Source organism: Pristiophorus japonicus, chromosome 21 (genome assembly GCF_044704955.1).
Source record: "Pristiophorus japonicus isolate sPriJap1 chromosome 21, sPriJap1.hap1, whole genome shotgun sequence".
Taxonomy (NCBI): domain Eukaryota; kingdom Metazoa; phylum Chordata; class Chondrichthyes; family Pristiophoridae; genus Pristiophorus; species Pristiophorus japonicus.
The window spans coordinates 48,604,538-48,621,127 of NC_091997.1; the positions used below are offsets into that span (position 1 = coordinate 48,604,538).

At 44.5% G+C, this 16,590-nt stretch overlaps 1 protein-coding gene across 3 annotated transcripts in view; it reads left to right on the top strand.

The window, feature by feature from the left end:
- The window catches only part of mrc2 (mannose receptor, C-type 2), a 317,669-nt gene that overhangs the window by 65,233 nt on the left and 235,846 nt on the right, over nt 1-16,590 (top strand). For all 3 annotated transcript variants that reach the window (XM_070864753.1, XM_070864754.1, XM_070864756.1), the window contains exons 3-5: nt 5,106-5,279; nt 10,163-10,327; nt 14,930-15,043. In XM_070864753.1, the coding sequence (XP_070720854.1) occupies nt 5,106-5,279; nt 10,163-10,327; nt 14,930-15,043 (453 nt within the window). The remainder of the gene's footprint in view (nt 1-5,105; nt 5,280-10,162; nt 10,328-14,929; nt 15,044-16,590) is intronic.

A 16,590-nucleotide genomic window follows, 5' to 3' on the forward strand; every position in this document is an offset into this window, starting at 1 on the left:
GCAATATATCTTTGCTGAGAGTTATGAAATATCTCCTTAAATGTTTGCCACTGCATGTCTACCGTCTTACCCTTTAATCTATTTTCCCAGCCGACTTTAACCAACTCTGCCTTCATACCTTTGCAATTGCCTTTATTTAAGTTCAGTACATGAGTTTGAGACCTAGCTTTCTCACCCTCAGACTGAATTTGAAATTCTACCATGCTATGATCACTCTTCCCAAGAGGATCCTTTACTATGAGATCATTAATTAATTCAGTCTCATTACATATTACCAGATCTAAAATAGTCTACTCCCGTTGGTTCCACAGCGTATTGATCTAAGAAACCATCCCGAAAACACTCTATGAACTCTTCCTCAAGACTATCTTGGCCAATTTGATTTGTAAATATGAAGATTAAAATCGCCCATGATTATTGCTGTACCTTTGTTACAAACTTCCGTTATTTCTTGATTTATACTCTGTCCTAACAATAGCTACTGTTATGGGGCCTGTAGACTACTCCCACCAGTGACTTCTTTCCCTTATTATTTCTTATCTCCACCCAAACTGATTCTACATCTTGGTCTTCTGAGCCAATATTATTTCTCAGTACTGCACTGATCTCATCCTTTATTAACAGAGCTATCCCCCTCCTTTTCCTTTCTGCCAATCCTTCCAAAATGGCAAATACCCTTGAATATTCAGTTCCCAGCCTCAGTCAACTTGCAACCACGTCTCTGTAATGACTATCAGATCATACTCATTTAATTCTATTTGTGCCGTCAACTCATCTATCTTGTTATCAATGCTGTGTGCAATCAGATAAAGAGCGTTGAATTTTGTTTTTTAATCATTTTTCCCTACTTTGATACCACTTTCTGATACACTCTTATGTTTATATGTTCTGTCCCTTCCTGTCACACTCTGGTTATCATTACCCCTGTCGCTAACCTGCACTATTGCCTTCTCCTTTCTCTTGACTTTTAAAATTTCCGCCCCCACTCTCCCCTCCCCGCCCCCAGTTTAAAGCCCGATCTACAGCCCTAGTTATTCGATTCGCCAGGGCACTGGTCCCAGCCTTGTTCAAATGAAGCTCATCCCGACGCAACAGCTCCCCCTTATCCCAGTACTGGTGCTAGTGCCCCATGAATGAAAACCCATTTCTACCAAACCAATCTTGAGCCACGCGTTCTTCTCTCTGATTTTATTTACCCTATACAAATTTGCTCGTGGCTCAGGTAGTAATCCAGAGATTATTACCTTTGTGGTTCTGCTTTTTAATTTAGCCCCTAGCTGCTCATACTCCCTCAGCAGAACCTCTTTATTTGTCCTATCTATGCCACGACAACTGGATCTTTCCCCTCCCACTCCCAAGTTCCTCTCTAGCCCAGAGGAGATGTCCTTAACCCTAGCAGGCAACACAGCCTTCGGGACTCATGCTCTCGGCTGCAGAGAACAGTATCTATCCCCCTAACTATACTGTCCCTTATCGTACCACATTTCTTTTTACTCCCCCAACTTGAATGGCCCCCTGTACCAAGATGCTGTGGTTAGTTTTTTCATGCTCCCTGCAGTCCCTGCTCTTGCCCACACAGGGAGCAAGAATCTCGTACCTGTTGGACAAGAGTAAGAGCCGAGGCTCCTCCCATCACTACATCCTGGGTCCCCATACCTGCCTCACTCGTAGTCACACCCTCCTGTCTCTGACCATGGACCAAATTTGAATTATTTTACCTAAGGGGTGCGACTCCTCCTGGAACACAGTGTCCAGGTAACCCTCCCCTTCAGCACAGTGTCTGAAGCTTGGACTCCAGCTCATCAACTCGGAGCCGAAGTTCCTCAAGCCTCCAACACTTAACTGCAAATGTGGTCGCCGTGTCCACCAGCTCCCACATGCTGCAGCTGCAACACATTGCCTGTCCTGCCATCTCTAATATTAATTAAGTTTTCAAGTTTTGAATGTTTAGTTTTTAGTCCCGCCTCTTAATTTAAACCTGTTATGTATGTAAACATTGTAAGACTTGCCACCAGAGGGCACAACTGTTGGAGGCCCAAGGGTCACCTGCACACCTCGTGCAAGGGAGTATAAAAGGTTGTCTGCCATGCTGCTCAGGCACTCTGGAGTTGTATTAAAGAGACTAAGGTCACATCAGTTTTAGCTCACAGTACTCAGTCTTGTGGAGTTCTTCCATACTTCACAAAACCAATGCCCAAGTTTAGAGAAAAAAAAGATACTCACCAACCAATCACTTACCTACTTTCCTGTGATGTCACTCTTTGATTTCCTTTTACTTCTCTCTCCTCACAGGTCTGTTGGCGCTGCTCCCAGCTAGCTGTTTTATCCCCGCTGCTGGTCTCTTCTTGCGCTGGTTTTGGGCCCTCCTTTTATCCCCCGCTGCTGGTCTGTTCTCACGCTGGTTTCAGGAGCTCCTTTATCCCCTACTGCTGGTCTCTTGGCAGCTTCAGGTTGTCTTCCCACTTCTAAAGGTTTGTGTATCAGAATCCCTAAGTCTTTCTGCTCCTCTACGTTTAAATTTTGATAATTTCATGTATATCTATACTTTCCTTATTCTTCCTCGCAAAATGCATCACTTCACATTTCTCCACATCAAATGTTATCTGACATTTATCTGGCCAAACTACCAGAGTAAATGTTTCAGGTCGATGGCCTTTCATTAGTGCTGATGAAAGTTCATCGACCTGAAACATTTATTCTGGTAGCTTGGGAAGATGCTGCCTGACCTGATGAGCATTTCCAGCATTTTCTGTTTTTATTTCAGATTTCCATCATCCACAGTATTTTACTTTTGCCCAAACTATTAACTTGTCTGTGTGCTCTTAAAGTTGCTTACAGTCCTTTTTTCTCCTTATCTGCAAATTATGACATTGTGCCCCTTATCCAGGTCCAGAGCAATGGTCCCAACACTAACCCCTCGGGGACACCATCATTCAAGTGGAATTTTTTTTAGTAACCACTAACTTCCAGTTTTCTGTCCTTTAACCAACTTCCTATCCGTACTCCCAAACTCGCTTTAGTTCCGTGTGCTTTAATTTTATCAATAAGCCTCTTTATCAAACACCTTTTGTAAATCCATATGTACAACATCCATTGCATTTCTTTTATCAATGCAGTCCATCTCTCATAGAATGATACAGCATAGAAGGAGGCTATTCAGCCCATTGTGCCTGTGCCAGCTCTTTGGTAGAGCTATCCAATTAATCCCATTCCCCTGCTCTTTCCCTATAGTCCTGCAAATCTTTGCTTTTCAAGTATTTATCTGGTTCCCTTTTGAAAAGTACTATTGAATCTACTTCTACCACCCTTTCAGGCAGTGTATTCCAAATCATAATCAATCACTGCATTAAAAAATTCTCATCGCCCCTCTGGTTCTTTTTGCCGATTATCTTAAATCTGTGTCCTCTGTTTACCGACCCTCCTACCAGTGAAAACACTTTCTCCCTAGTTAATCTATCAAAACCCTTCATAATTTTGAAGACCTCTAATAAATGTTCCCATAACCTTCTCTGCTCTAAAGAGAACAATCCCAGCTTCTCTGATCTCTCCACATAACGGAAATCCCTCATCCTTGTACCTTTCTAGTAAATCTCCAAAGCCTTGACATCCTTCCTAAAATGTGGCTTCAAGTCATAGTCAACATCTTCACTGAGGCGTACAAAAGCATAGGTCTTACACTAAACATCCGTAAGGTCCTCCGCCAACCTGACCCCGCCACATAGCTCCCCAGTCAAGATCCACGGCACGGCCCTGGACAACATTGACCACTTTCCATACCTCGGGAGCCTATTATCAGCAAGGGAAGACATCGATGATGAGGTTTAATACTGCCTCCAGTGCACCAGCACAGCCTTCGGCCGCTCGAGGAAAAGCTTGGTCTAGCTTGTAGCTCTCTATATGGCTCAGAGACGGACCATATACAGTCGACAACTCAAATCGCAAATAATACCAACGATGTCTCCGCAAGATCTTGCAAATCCCCTGGGAGGACAGACGCACCAACGTTCGTGTCCTCGATCAGGCCAACATCTCCAGCATCGAATCATTGACCATACTCGACCAGCTCCGTTCGGCGGGCCACATTGATCGCATGCCTGACACAAGACTCCCAAAGCAAGCGCTCTACTCAGAACTCTTACAAGGCAAGCGAGTCCAAGGGGGGCAGAGGAAACGTTCAAGGATACCCTCAAAGCCTCCTTGATAAAATGCAACATCCCCACCGACACCTGGGAGTCCCTGGCCCAAGACCACATGGAGGAGGTGCATCCAGGAGGGCACTGAGCACCTCGAGTCTCAATGCCGAGAGCATGCAGAAAACAGGCGCAGGCAGCGGAAGGAGCGTGCAGCAAATCAGTCCCACCCCCCTTCCCTCAACGACTATCTGCCCCACCTGTGACAGGGACTGTGGTTCCCGTATTGGACTGTTCAGTCACCTAAGAACTCACTTTAAGAGTGGAAGCAAGTCTTCCTCGATTTCGAGGGACTGCCTATGTTGATGATGGAAGTGTGGCGCCCAGAATTGGTCTAACCAGTGATTTATAAAGGTTTAGCATAACTTCTTTTCTCAAGTCTTAAATAATTTTATTACATTTTTCAGATGTGATTTGCCTTTTCCAAATCCCTGCCATATTACCTTAATTAGCTCACTGTGAATATTAACTTTATTGGATTAAGATTGGCTGCCAATAATTTTTAAAAAGTCAAATAGCCAGACCGTCTTAACACATATTGTTCTGTATTTCCACCACTTTCCACTTCTGTTTCAGATTTGAGGTATTTTTTTAACAAGGTGCATATTAACATCATTGTGTCTGCCAAAGAGTTGGAGGTGGGGGCAGGACTTGTGGTTTTAATTTAGAGTCTCCGAACTCATGACGAAACTACAGCAAAGTCTCCAGAGTACAGCAGGATTGTTTCTCCAGCAAAATGCACTGAGTGGAGGATGGTTAAATAATACAAATTAGGTGGATACAATACATCCCGGTCACATACAGACACAATTGACGGGGGTATTACCCAACCATCCCCATTCTGACCGGGACTTGTGGGTGTCACTACATGCAGCCCCTTTTTTTTTTCTTAACAATATATTTTCTTTCCTTTAGAAATTTACACCATCCAGGGGAACTCTCACGGGAAGCCATGCACCATCCCGTTTATGTACGACAACCAGTGGTACCATGACTGCACCAGCATCGGTCGAGAGGACGGCCACCTCTGGTGTGCAACAACGGTTGATTATGGGAAGGACGAAAGATGGGGATTCTGTCCAATAGAAAGTAAGTGTGCTTCTGTGTTTAAGGAACAATGGCAGGGTGAGCAATCCGTGCAGATATTTCTATGGGTTGACACAAATCCGACCTGGAATTCAGGTCAAATTTGTTGGTGTTTTTTTCCACACGTTGGCTGCGACTGGGACAGCCAGGGTAGGTGGCCGGTGGCGAAGCTGCACCTCGCTCCAGCTCGCACGGTATGAAGAATCTTCCATTGATGGGGCTTGTTAAGCCGGCCCTGCGAGGTTCCCGGCCAATTTAAAGGAAGTGGGTCTGACGACGTCATTTGATTAATGCGTCATCAGACAGTTTCCTTAAAGGGACCTTGGTCACATTGATTTTGACAATTGTTCTGTCAGTATTCTGCAGCATTGAGGCGCTGCAAACACTGACGAGCACTGCACAAAGGTACATGGTTGCACCCAGGCTCTCCTATGACTCCCTCCAGATGCTTATGGAGGGAGACACAGAACGCAGGGATGGACGGAAGAGATCTCCCCAGCACACCAACGCAGTCTGGTTGCACATTGCATAGAAGGGCACATGCAGGGATGCCATCAGGAGGACCTGGCTGCAGTGGCGCAAACCTTTCAATGATCTCAGTAGACTACAAAATGTTACTGCAAAGCCATACTCATCTCATCCTGCTGTGCCACTCATCACATCTCCATCACTCTACCTTCCCTGCCCTATTCCTGCACATCCTTACACCAACTTACATTGCACCTTCACCCTCCCCCCTCTGTCTGCATGATCACATCCCCAGCTCACTAGCCACCCCTCACACTCAGCCTTACCCTCATTCTTGTCCAATCATACCAACTACCAACACACAAGAGTAGGCACTTGGGTCTTTTAGCCAATGCTCATGTAGAGTTTCTGCTAATGTGTTCTCAAACATTGAATTCTTTATTTTCAACACTTTGCATTCTTGGACAGATTTATGTGAACCTTTGGAAGTGGCTTAGTGAGTTCTAATGAATGGTGAGTCATGAGTGTGAAAGATATGGCTTGGTCATTGCAAGGATGATTTATGGTGCTGGTGTGGTGGTGCCAACCTGGCGCATCATATGGCAGCCAGGGTGTACAGCATCAAGTGAAGTAAAGCTGGCTATGGTGAGGCCATCCCTGGCGCCCCGGGCAGCAGTGTGGTTGTGTGCTGATGCCCTGTGTCCTGTGCAGTATCAAGTGATTGTGGAGAAGTTTGGTGTTGTTGGTGGTGATGCTGGTGTGTTTAGTGAAGTTGATGTTGCGAACGATCGTGGTGGGATTCTGAGGACCAAGGTGAGGTTTTCTCAAGGGCACCGATGCTGCTGGAATACATGGCAGCAGAAGTTGAGATGATCGAAGCGATCTGTCAATGGTGAGAGAGGTTGCTCCAAGGAGGTGATGGTAGATAGAGAGTTCACTGCAGACACTTCCAAACTGCATAAAACGCAAAAGTATCTTCCAAATCCTGAAGGCTTCAGTCTCTGAAATTGGAAAGTGAACAGCTGTGAAATGGTAGCTTTTATACCACTTCTGCAGCTGTCAACTAGTCAAAGCAAAGGAGAGTCATTGAGAACCCGATATACTTGCCTGATGTGAAGTCCAAGTGACGGGAAGCTGCTGAAAAACTTGGAAAAATGGTAAGTACCTGGTAAAATTCTTTTTAAATACCTCTAAACTACCTCTTAATGATGTTAAGTGGCTGACCCGCCACTTGGTCTCGGGTCTGTGAAGCACAGCCAGACCTGGCACTTTGGAAACTGACAAGGAGGCGGGTTCAGAACGGGATCCCGCCCCGCTGTCAATCAGGGCCATTTTGACAGCAGGCCCGCCTCCAAACCCGCATTCGCAGGGCTGGGAAGATTCCGGCCATGGATTGTATTTTTTAACAAAGTCTATTTTTAAAACAAGAATCACTTTTTTTTAGTAAGTAAGAATGACAGAAGGCCAATTGTCCTACAGACCCTCAGAATCCCAGTTAAGTTGCCTATTTGCTATTAAGGGACTTAAAAAAAAAAGTTTCCCAAGAATCAACAGATCGTTAATGAGGAAGGAAGATTTTAAGATTAACAAAATTGAAACATATTAAAACTGTATTTTATTTTTTTAAATGGCAAAAAGATGATTTCTCTGTGCCTCGCCTCGCCGTCTGTGTCTCTAGCTCTTCCCTCTCCCTGTGCTGTGTTCAGAATTTCTCCCTCGCATTCAACTGCAGGAGAAGAGAAGGTTTTGTCCAGGATTCCTGGACAAAGCACCTTCAGATCATCTCTGACAGATTGGCATCACTTGTAACATGAAACTTTGACCCTTTCCCCAAACTCCTAAAAGTATTAATCAGGCTGCCTAGAGCTATGTCGATTTATCACTCTGATGAAACTTACAATGATTTATAATTTGCTTTTCATGTAATTTCTATTAGTTACAAGTCCAAATCTTGCAGTACAGCCGATTTATTTCAGAGAGTTCATGCTAGGAAACCTCAAAATGTGATTAGTATATTAGAGGTCTGTAGTGCCTGGGACATACGCCAGGTAATGACTTTATGGTGTGACGCCTAAGTTCAGGAGAATCACAGTCCGCCCAATTCTTGAAGGAAGATTTACGAGACCTCGCTCCTTGACCAGGTGCAGAGCTACGAGATCTGCAGCGTCTCTGAACGGGGACGGGCGATTACTATCTGCTGCTGGAAAGTGTTTGTGTATATGTGGCTGTCACACAAGGACAGCATTAGACTTGGCCGAGAGGTTCTCTGGGCTTGACCAGCCTGCCAACATTGGCAGTTTAGCCTCGCACATGAAGAATGGCCAATTGTGTGAGGTAGCAGCTGGCACCACTGGGTGAGCACCCGAGGGTGAGTCACCGTCTGCGGGAGAGATCGAGGCAAGATTGGGAAAGGAGAATAAAGGCTTTGTACCCACCTTCACCCACAAGAGTTATTAAAGGCCGTGTGTAACTCATTATGCAACATTTAAGGATACCAATATTATTTTTGGCACGGTGTGAATGTGGTTAATAAATTACATCCAAGCCCCCATATATTCCAGTGTTCACTGTAAAAAGGAAGGGTTTTGGGATCCAGACCTCCCAAGTGACAGGTTACAATGCATCATAGGAACAGGAGTAAGTCAGTCAGGCTTTTGAGCCTGTTCCGCCATTCATTTAGATTATGGCTGATCTGTATCTTAACTTCATTTACTCGTCTTGGTTTCAAATCTCTTAATACCCTTGCTGAACCAAAGTCTGTTAATTTCAATTTTAACATTTTCAATTAACCCCCAACCACAACAGCATTTTGGGAAAGAGGGTTTCAGATTTCCACTACCCTTTGTGTGAAGAAGTGCACACTGATATCACTCCTGAAAGGCCTAGCTCGAATTTAAAGATTTTGTCTCCTAATTCTGAACTCTCCAACCAGAGGAAATAGTTTCTCTCCCTATCTACCCTATCAAATCCTTTAATCATCTTAAACACCTCAATTAATCTTAAACTAGGCTTGTGTTCCCTTAATCTTCTGTACTCAAGGGAACACAAGCCTAGTTTATGCAACCTGTCCACATAATTTAACCCTTTTAGCCCTGGTATCATTCTAGTGAATCTGTGCTGCCCTCCCTCCAAGACCAATATATCCTTCCTAAGATGTGGTGCCCAGAACTGAACGCAGTTACTCCAGATGGGGTCTAACTAGAAAATTATACAACAATAACATAACTTCCACCCCTGTGTATTCCAGCCCTCTTAAGCTAAAGGCCAATATTCCATTAACTTTTTTATTTTTTTGTACCTATCCAATAGCTTTTAGTGACTTCTGCATTCGGACCCCTAAATCTCTCTGCTCCGCCTCCAGAGTTCCTAGATTCTCACCATTTAGAAAATACACTGATAGATCTTTCTTAGGTCCAAAGTGATGACCTCACACATGCCCACATTGAACTCCATCTCCCCCACAATTTTGCCCACTCATTTAATCTATCGATGGCCCTTTGCAACCTTCTGCTCCCATCTATGCTATTTACTTTACCACTTAACTTGGTGTCATCAGCAAACTTAGATAAATTCTATCATGTAAGTAATTTATAAATATAGTGAAATACTGAGGCCCCAGTACAGATCTCTGGGGGCCACCACTAGTCCACATCTTGCCAATTTGAGTACATACTCATTATCCCTACTCTCTGTCTTCTACCGCCTAATCAGTTTGCTATCCAAGCCAATATGAGAGCCTCCAATTCCATGCTCTCATTTTTAAGTCTCTTTTGTGGAACCTTATCGAATGCCTTCTGGAGTTCCTTGACATCCATTGACACAGGATGGAGAGGGGGAATGTGGGAGGAAGGAAGGAATAAGGGGTGGGAGAAGATCAGAGAGGAGATGGGAGGATGGTAGGAGATGAGGGGAGAGGAAGGATAGGGACGGGGGAAGGAGGTGAGGGGGATGTGGGGGGTAGTGTTGTTTGCGGTTGGGAGATAACAGTCTTGAATGTTCAGGCATGCACTGAGGGTTTATCATCTGATATCCATGTGGCTATAGTGTGTACTATCTATAAGACACAACATTGTTAGCGTACCACATGGAAGGCAGCTGTTTAAGAAGGTCCACCACCAACATCTCAAAGGCAACTAGGTATGGGCACTAAATGCCAGCCTTGCCAGCGAAGCCCACATCCTGAAAATGTATTTTTTTAAAGTTGGTATCTTCATTTGGTGGGTAGAAGGTTAGGAGATTTTGATAGCCATGCTTACACTCGAATTTCCTCTCGTATCATTGTTCTCACTTGGAAAACAGTACAATTTGTTTCTGATCTATTATGGGGTGCTGCGGCCTTAACTATTGTACTTGATAGCTGAATTGTATGAGACCCTCAGCTTTGTGTAGTTTTACTGATAAACCTTTTCTGCTTTTAGGTGACGACTGTGAAACATTCTGGGATAAGGATCCACTGACCAACAGCTGTTACCAGTTCAACTTTCAGTCCACTCTCTCCTGGAGCGAGGCCCGCACCAGCTGTCAGCAGCAGAGCTCTGATCTCCTGAGCATTACTGAACTTCACGAGCAGACCTACATCAATGGTACGGCAGTAACGCAGGTCTGCCGTGGATCTCACCCCTGAAGTGCACTCGAAAAGGTGCAGAGGAGATCTAGGAGGATGTTGCCAGGACTGGAAAACTTCAGCTATGAGGAAAGATTGGATAGGCTGGGGTTGTTTTCCTTGGAACAGGGGAGGCTGAGGGAAGATTTAGTTGAGGTTTTTAAAATTATGAGGTGCCTAGATAGAGTGGGCAGGAAGGGTGGATAGATTTAAAGTAGTTGGTAGAAGGATTAGAGGGGAGATAAGGAAACATTTCATCACCCAGAGGATAGTGGGTGTCTGGAACTCACTGCCTGAAAGGGTGGTAGAGGCAGAAATCCTCATCACTTTTAAAAGGTACTTGGATGTGCATTTAAAGAGCCAAAATCTACAGGGCTACGGACCTAGTGCTGGAAGATGGGATTAGGCTGGATAGCTCTTTTTCGAGCGGTACGGACATGATGGGCCGAATGGCCTCCTATGTTGTAATTTTTCTATGATTCTATGAGTCACAAGGTCATGGGTTCAAGCCTCACTCCAGAGACTTGAGCACATAATCTAGGCTGACACTCCAGTGCAGTGCCGAGGGAGTACTGTACTGTTGGAGTTGCCGCCTTTTGATGAAATGTTAAGACAAAGCTCCGTCTGCTCTCTCAGGTGGACAATAAAGATCCCACAGAACTATTTGAAGAAGAGCAGGGAAATTCTGCCCAGTGTCCTGGACACTAGTTATCCCTCGGCCAACATCACTAAAACAGATGAATTGGTCATTTATCTCATTGCTGTTTGCGGGACCTTGCTGTGCACAAATTGGTTGCCGCGTTTCCTATATTACAACAGTGACTACACTTCAAAAATTCTTCATTGGCTGTAAAGCACTTTGGGATGTCCTGAGATTGTGAAAAGTGCTATGTGAATGCAAGTTCTTTATTCCCCCAGCGCATGAGATCCATTGCACAGTTACAGACAAGGAGTTTAATGGTTAGAATCTCAAATGGACAGTATAGCATAGATGAAAGAAAGAACGTACATTTATACAGCAGATTGCGGGTGCAATAGCACTTCGCAACCAGTAAATTACTTGTGAAGTATAGTCACTGTTGCTTTGTAGGGAAACGTGGCAGTCAATTTGCATATAGCAATGTCCCACAAACAGTAATGAGATGAATGACCACTTTTAATCTGTTTTGATTGAGAGTTGAATGTTGTCAGGACATCAGGAGAACTTCGAATAGTGCTGTTGCATCTTTTACATCCACCTGATCAGGCAGCTGGGATCGCCGTTTGAAGTCTCATCTGAGAATCAGCACCGTGAAAAATGCAGCTCTCCCTCTGTACTGCACTGAAGCATCAGCCTAGATCACATGCTCAAGTCCTTGAGTGAGAACTGAGCCCTCAACCTTCTGACTCAGAGGCAAGAGTGCTACCCACTGAGTCAAACGGACACTTCAAGGTAATCCTGGGTTTATTCATCCCATATCTCAACCTCTTTGTACCTTCTTACTTATGCATTCTGTTCGATGTTCCAGCTCTTCACTGTACTACCAAATACCACAATCAATGATAGACTATCAGCTGTATTCCCGAATGAGTCAGGTCTGAAGGTTTTATCCATGAAAGTATTAAACTGTGGCACTTATTTTCCCTTCTTTTTTCCCTCTCCTTCCACCGCTCGCTTGAGATGGCGGATTGTGGGCTACTTCCGAGCCTAAGCTAGAGGCAAGGGATGCGGACTGTCTGTGCAATAAATGCTGGAGGCTCCTCCCATGTAATAAATGTCTTGTGAATCTTTAGATTGTGTGAGTGATATGAACTCATTCATTTATCGAGCACGAGAATCCTAAAGTGACCAGTGGGAGGATGAAGGGAGATGGGGCAAAGATGGGATCAAGGCTTGAGTTTGAATGCTTGCTGCAGATTCCATTCCATTGAAAGTCTTTAATAACAAACCAATGTCTCTGCATCAAGAAGCATGGAAATAAATGTCGGGGGTGGGGTGGGGGGGCGGGAAAGGAACACTATTTTAAAATCAAAACATTGGGCAGTCACTGCATATTCTAGAACTTTCCAAGTAGTCTATTCAGAAAGCTGGCTGGCTGATGCAAGGTTGAACGGGTTATGACCCTGTACCATACACAGCTCGACCTATACCCTTATGCAAATTGGAGGAAGGCAGCTGCAGGTGAGCTTTAGGCGCGGTGGCTTCTACTGTATATATTACGGTATCTTTGCCGACAGTTCTTGCTGCAATGTTTGTATATCTTTTTAGCGTTTTCCTTTCCATACTAGACCTCTGCTAGTCACGTGACCTGCCTCAGCTGGGACTCCTGGGGGAGAGGATAGGCCAGGGCCCCGGGATAGCTCCTGCCAATATTTTGCCTCAAACATGAGATGGAATGCTCCCATGTTGTGAGTCACTTCCTCTGGCAGAGGACCAAGAGCCAAGTCTGGCAGAAAACGTAGATACGCACCAGAGTTCAGACTCCGAGCGGTTGCAGTCTGATCCCTTGCTGCCTGCTTTATTTTTTGTGCGTTTTAGTTTGGAACAACTGTGGGTGGGAAAGGGGGAAGAAACAGGAAGCAGGCATTATTGATTTGCGTAGGAGAGTCACTGACCTGAACACACTTGCCCCTGACTCTCTAAGTGCTGAGTTGCCTGAGTTGGTAGGAAGAATAGAAAAGCAAATTAGTATTTAAATGGAGAGAGACTACAGAATGCTGCGGCACAGAGGGATCTAGGTGTCCTCATACATGAAACAAAAAAAGTTAGCATGCAGGTACAACAAGTAATTACGAAGGTAAATGGAATTTTGGCCTTTATTGCAAAGGGGATAGAGTATAAAAAAGTGGAAAAGTCCTGCTACAACTGTACAGGGCATTGATAAGACCTCACCTGGAGTACTGCGTACAGTTTTGGTCTCTTTATTTAAGGAGGGATATACTTGCTTTGGAGGCAGTTCAGAGCAGGTTCACACGATTGATTCCTGAGATGTAGGGGTTGTCCTATGAAGAAAGGTTGAGCGGGTTGGGCCTATACTCATTGGAGTTTAGAAGAATGAGAGGTGATCTTATTGAAACATACAAGATTCTGAGGGGGCTTGATAGGGTAGATGCTGAGAGGATGTTTCCCCTCATGGGGAATCTAGAACTAGTGGGCATAGTTTCAGAATAAGGGGTCGCACATTTAAGACGGAGATGAGGAGGAATTTCTTCTCTGAGTTGTCATGAATCTTTGGAATTTTTTTACCCGACCCCAATTTTCTACTCGTGATGTGGGGACGTGCATTAGTTACCACTGTTTTAAACAAGTTTTCATCAGCAGCAATGCAGAACTCGAGCTCTAGTCCCCTAACCCTGAACTCCTACCCTTCCTCCTCTCCTCAGTCAGTTGGAGGCTGAGTCGTTGAATATATTCAAGGCGGAAATAGACAGATTTTTGGACTACAGGGGAGTCCAGGGTTATGGAGAACAGGCGGGAAAGTGGAGTTGAGGCCAAGACCAGATCAGTCATGATCTTATTGAATCGCGGAGCAGGCTCGAGGGGTCGAATGGCCTACTCCTGCTCCTATTTCTTATGTTCTGTCTGATTTTTGAGTGGGATTAGTGGAAATTTCTGAAAAGTCTGTGAAGTCAAGCAGGATCCCAATTTTCTACTCATAATGTGGGGACGTGCATTAGTTACCACGGTTTTCAACAAGTTTTCATCAGCAGCAATGCAGAACTCGAAGTCTGGTCCCCTAACCCTGAGCTCTCACTCTTCCTCCCCTCAGTCAGTGGAGGATAAACACTTGTCCACAGGAAAGAGAAGGGAAAGCTGGCAGCGGAGTCCCCATACCCCTGGGCCTGGCCTAGTTCTAGACCTCTTCCAATGCTGCTTCAAAACCAGTCACTTGTTTCAAAGCAGCATTGGAAAAGGCCTAGAACTAGTCAAAGCCCATGAATACGGTAGAGTACTGGTTATGTTACTGGACTAATAATCGAGAGAACATGAGTTGAAATCCCACCATGGCAGCTTGAGAATTACAAATTCAGTTTTAAGAAATCTGGAAATAAAAAGCTAGCATCAGTAAAAGTGACCACAAAGCTGTTGGAGTGTCGTTAAAACCCAGCTAGTTCACTAATGTCCTTTAGGGAAGGAAACCTGCTGTCCTTACCCGGTTTGGCCTATAAGTGACACCAATGTGGTTGACTTGATTTCCATCTGAGGTGGCCTCACTTATTTGTATCAAACCACTACAAAGATTTAGGGAGTATCTTCACCACCGAGACTGCAGCAATTCAAGAAGAAGGACCACCATCACCTTCTTAAGGGCAACTAGGATGGGCACTAAATGCTGGCCTTGCCAGTGACGCCCATCACCTGAGAATGAATTAAAAACAAAAGTTGGGCACTGTCTAAGGCAGTGGCCGGTGTGTGGTGCAGGGAGAACTACTTGAGGGGGAATAAATTCAGCAAGACCTTGGGAGTGTTTATTCGGGCCAAGTCTTTCAGTCTGAAGTGATGATGCCCACAATCATTTGAGGCTAATCTAGGCAGAGAATCACAAACCGCCAGTTTTATGAGGATGTCTTATGTTGTAATGTGGGTTGTTTCTTTTTCTAGGTCTCCTGACCGGTTACAGTGCTACTCTGTGGATTGGCCTGAATGATCTGGACATTGATGGCGGCTGGCAATGGTCTGATGGATCCCCATTGAAGTATCTCAACTGGGAGAGTGGTAATCAGTTCAATAAATATTAAGTAACTCTTGATCTCTCTCTTACACACTTTCCTCCTCCTCCTCCCCGCCCCCCCCACCCCCAAACGTAGGACATCCTGCGCCTTGGGATGTTTTTCTACATTAAAGGAACTATATAAATGCAACCTGTTGTTGTATAAATTCCTTATGTCCACATCTATAATAGAAACTGCCAAGTAAACTTGTCACATTGTAGTTATACCCTCCAGTTTGTGGTAGTGCTATAGTTCCTCGGCCTGTACTGCAGGAAATCTGCAATCCAATAATTCCTCTGCTTCCCAATTTGCCTGAAGTTACAGTTGAATAGAAAAACTTATCATATATAATATAGGAATTATATAAAAATAGGGACAGAATGCATGATTTTAAAATGGAGACTGAATTATGTCTGTGTACTCTGGTCTAATTAAGCCCCGCCTTCCAACCCTACATCTCCTGAAGACGACACATGGACTTGACTCCCCTGGGTACAGCACCAGGACACACTTCCTCTCAGTGTTGCATTTACTTCCTGCAACATTGTTGCTGTCATGCTGTGATAAACACCCATATTGTTGTAAAACAGCTTATGTACATACTCGCCTTGAGCAATGCCATAGGAGATTGGCTAGTAATGTGTAAAAGGTATTGCCAATAACTCGCACCGCCTGTTCTTGCACTCGGTTCAGAACCTCATTTCCTGTTTACGTTTTTCACTTTTTTCCCCTAGAATGCACTATATCATATTTCTTTGCATTGAACTGCATCTGCCACCTACCTGCCCACTCCCACTAACCTGACTGTGTCCTCCTGCAGTCTTCAGCATTCTTCCTCAGTTTACCATGCGCCCTAATTATTAGCAAACTTTGATATCACTCTCTTGCATCTGTGTCCAATTCCTTTATATAAGTGGGAAACAATAGAGGTCCAAGTATAAATTCCTGTGGCACGTCCCCACCCACATCCTGCCAATCTAAGAAGCATAATTTTTACATCCAGGCAGCTACATTCCCTTTCATGCCATTTGTTTTCATCTTTGTAACAAGTCTCTTATGTGGCATCTTATCAAATGCCTTCTGAAAATCCATATATATAGCATTCACTGCATTCCCTTTATCTATATAATAAGATTTCCTCAAATAAGTCAATCACGGACACCTTGCTGATTATTTCTGAGAAGCTCGCGCCTTTCACTAAATTTATCCCATATTATGGACTCTGGAAGCTTACCCATAATTGAGGTAAGATAAACTAGTCTCGAGTAGGTTGATGTCTTTATCTCTTTACCCCTTTCTTAAACAGGGGCCATTCTCCACCCCACCGCCCCCCCCCCCAGTCCCAAATATTTTTGAAAATTATAGTTAGTACCGCTGCTTTTGCTTTAACATTCTTGGAGCATGCTACAGGTATCTGTAGCTGGCAATTTTTGCTTGCACTTCCATTAGCTTTTTCAGTCCAGGTTCGTTTTGAATATCTAACTCCAGTAGAGGCTGCCCTATATCGTCCTAGGTACTCCTACAGCTCCACTTACACCTTCCTCTGTGACA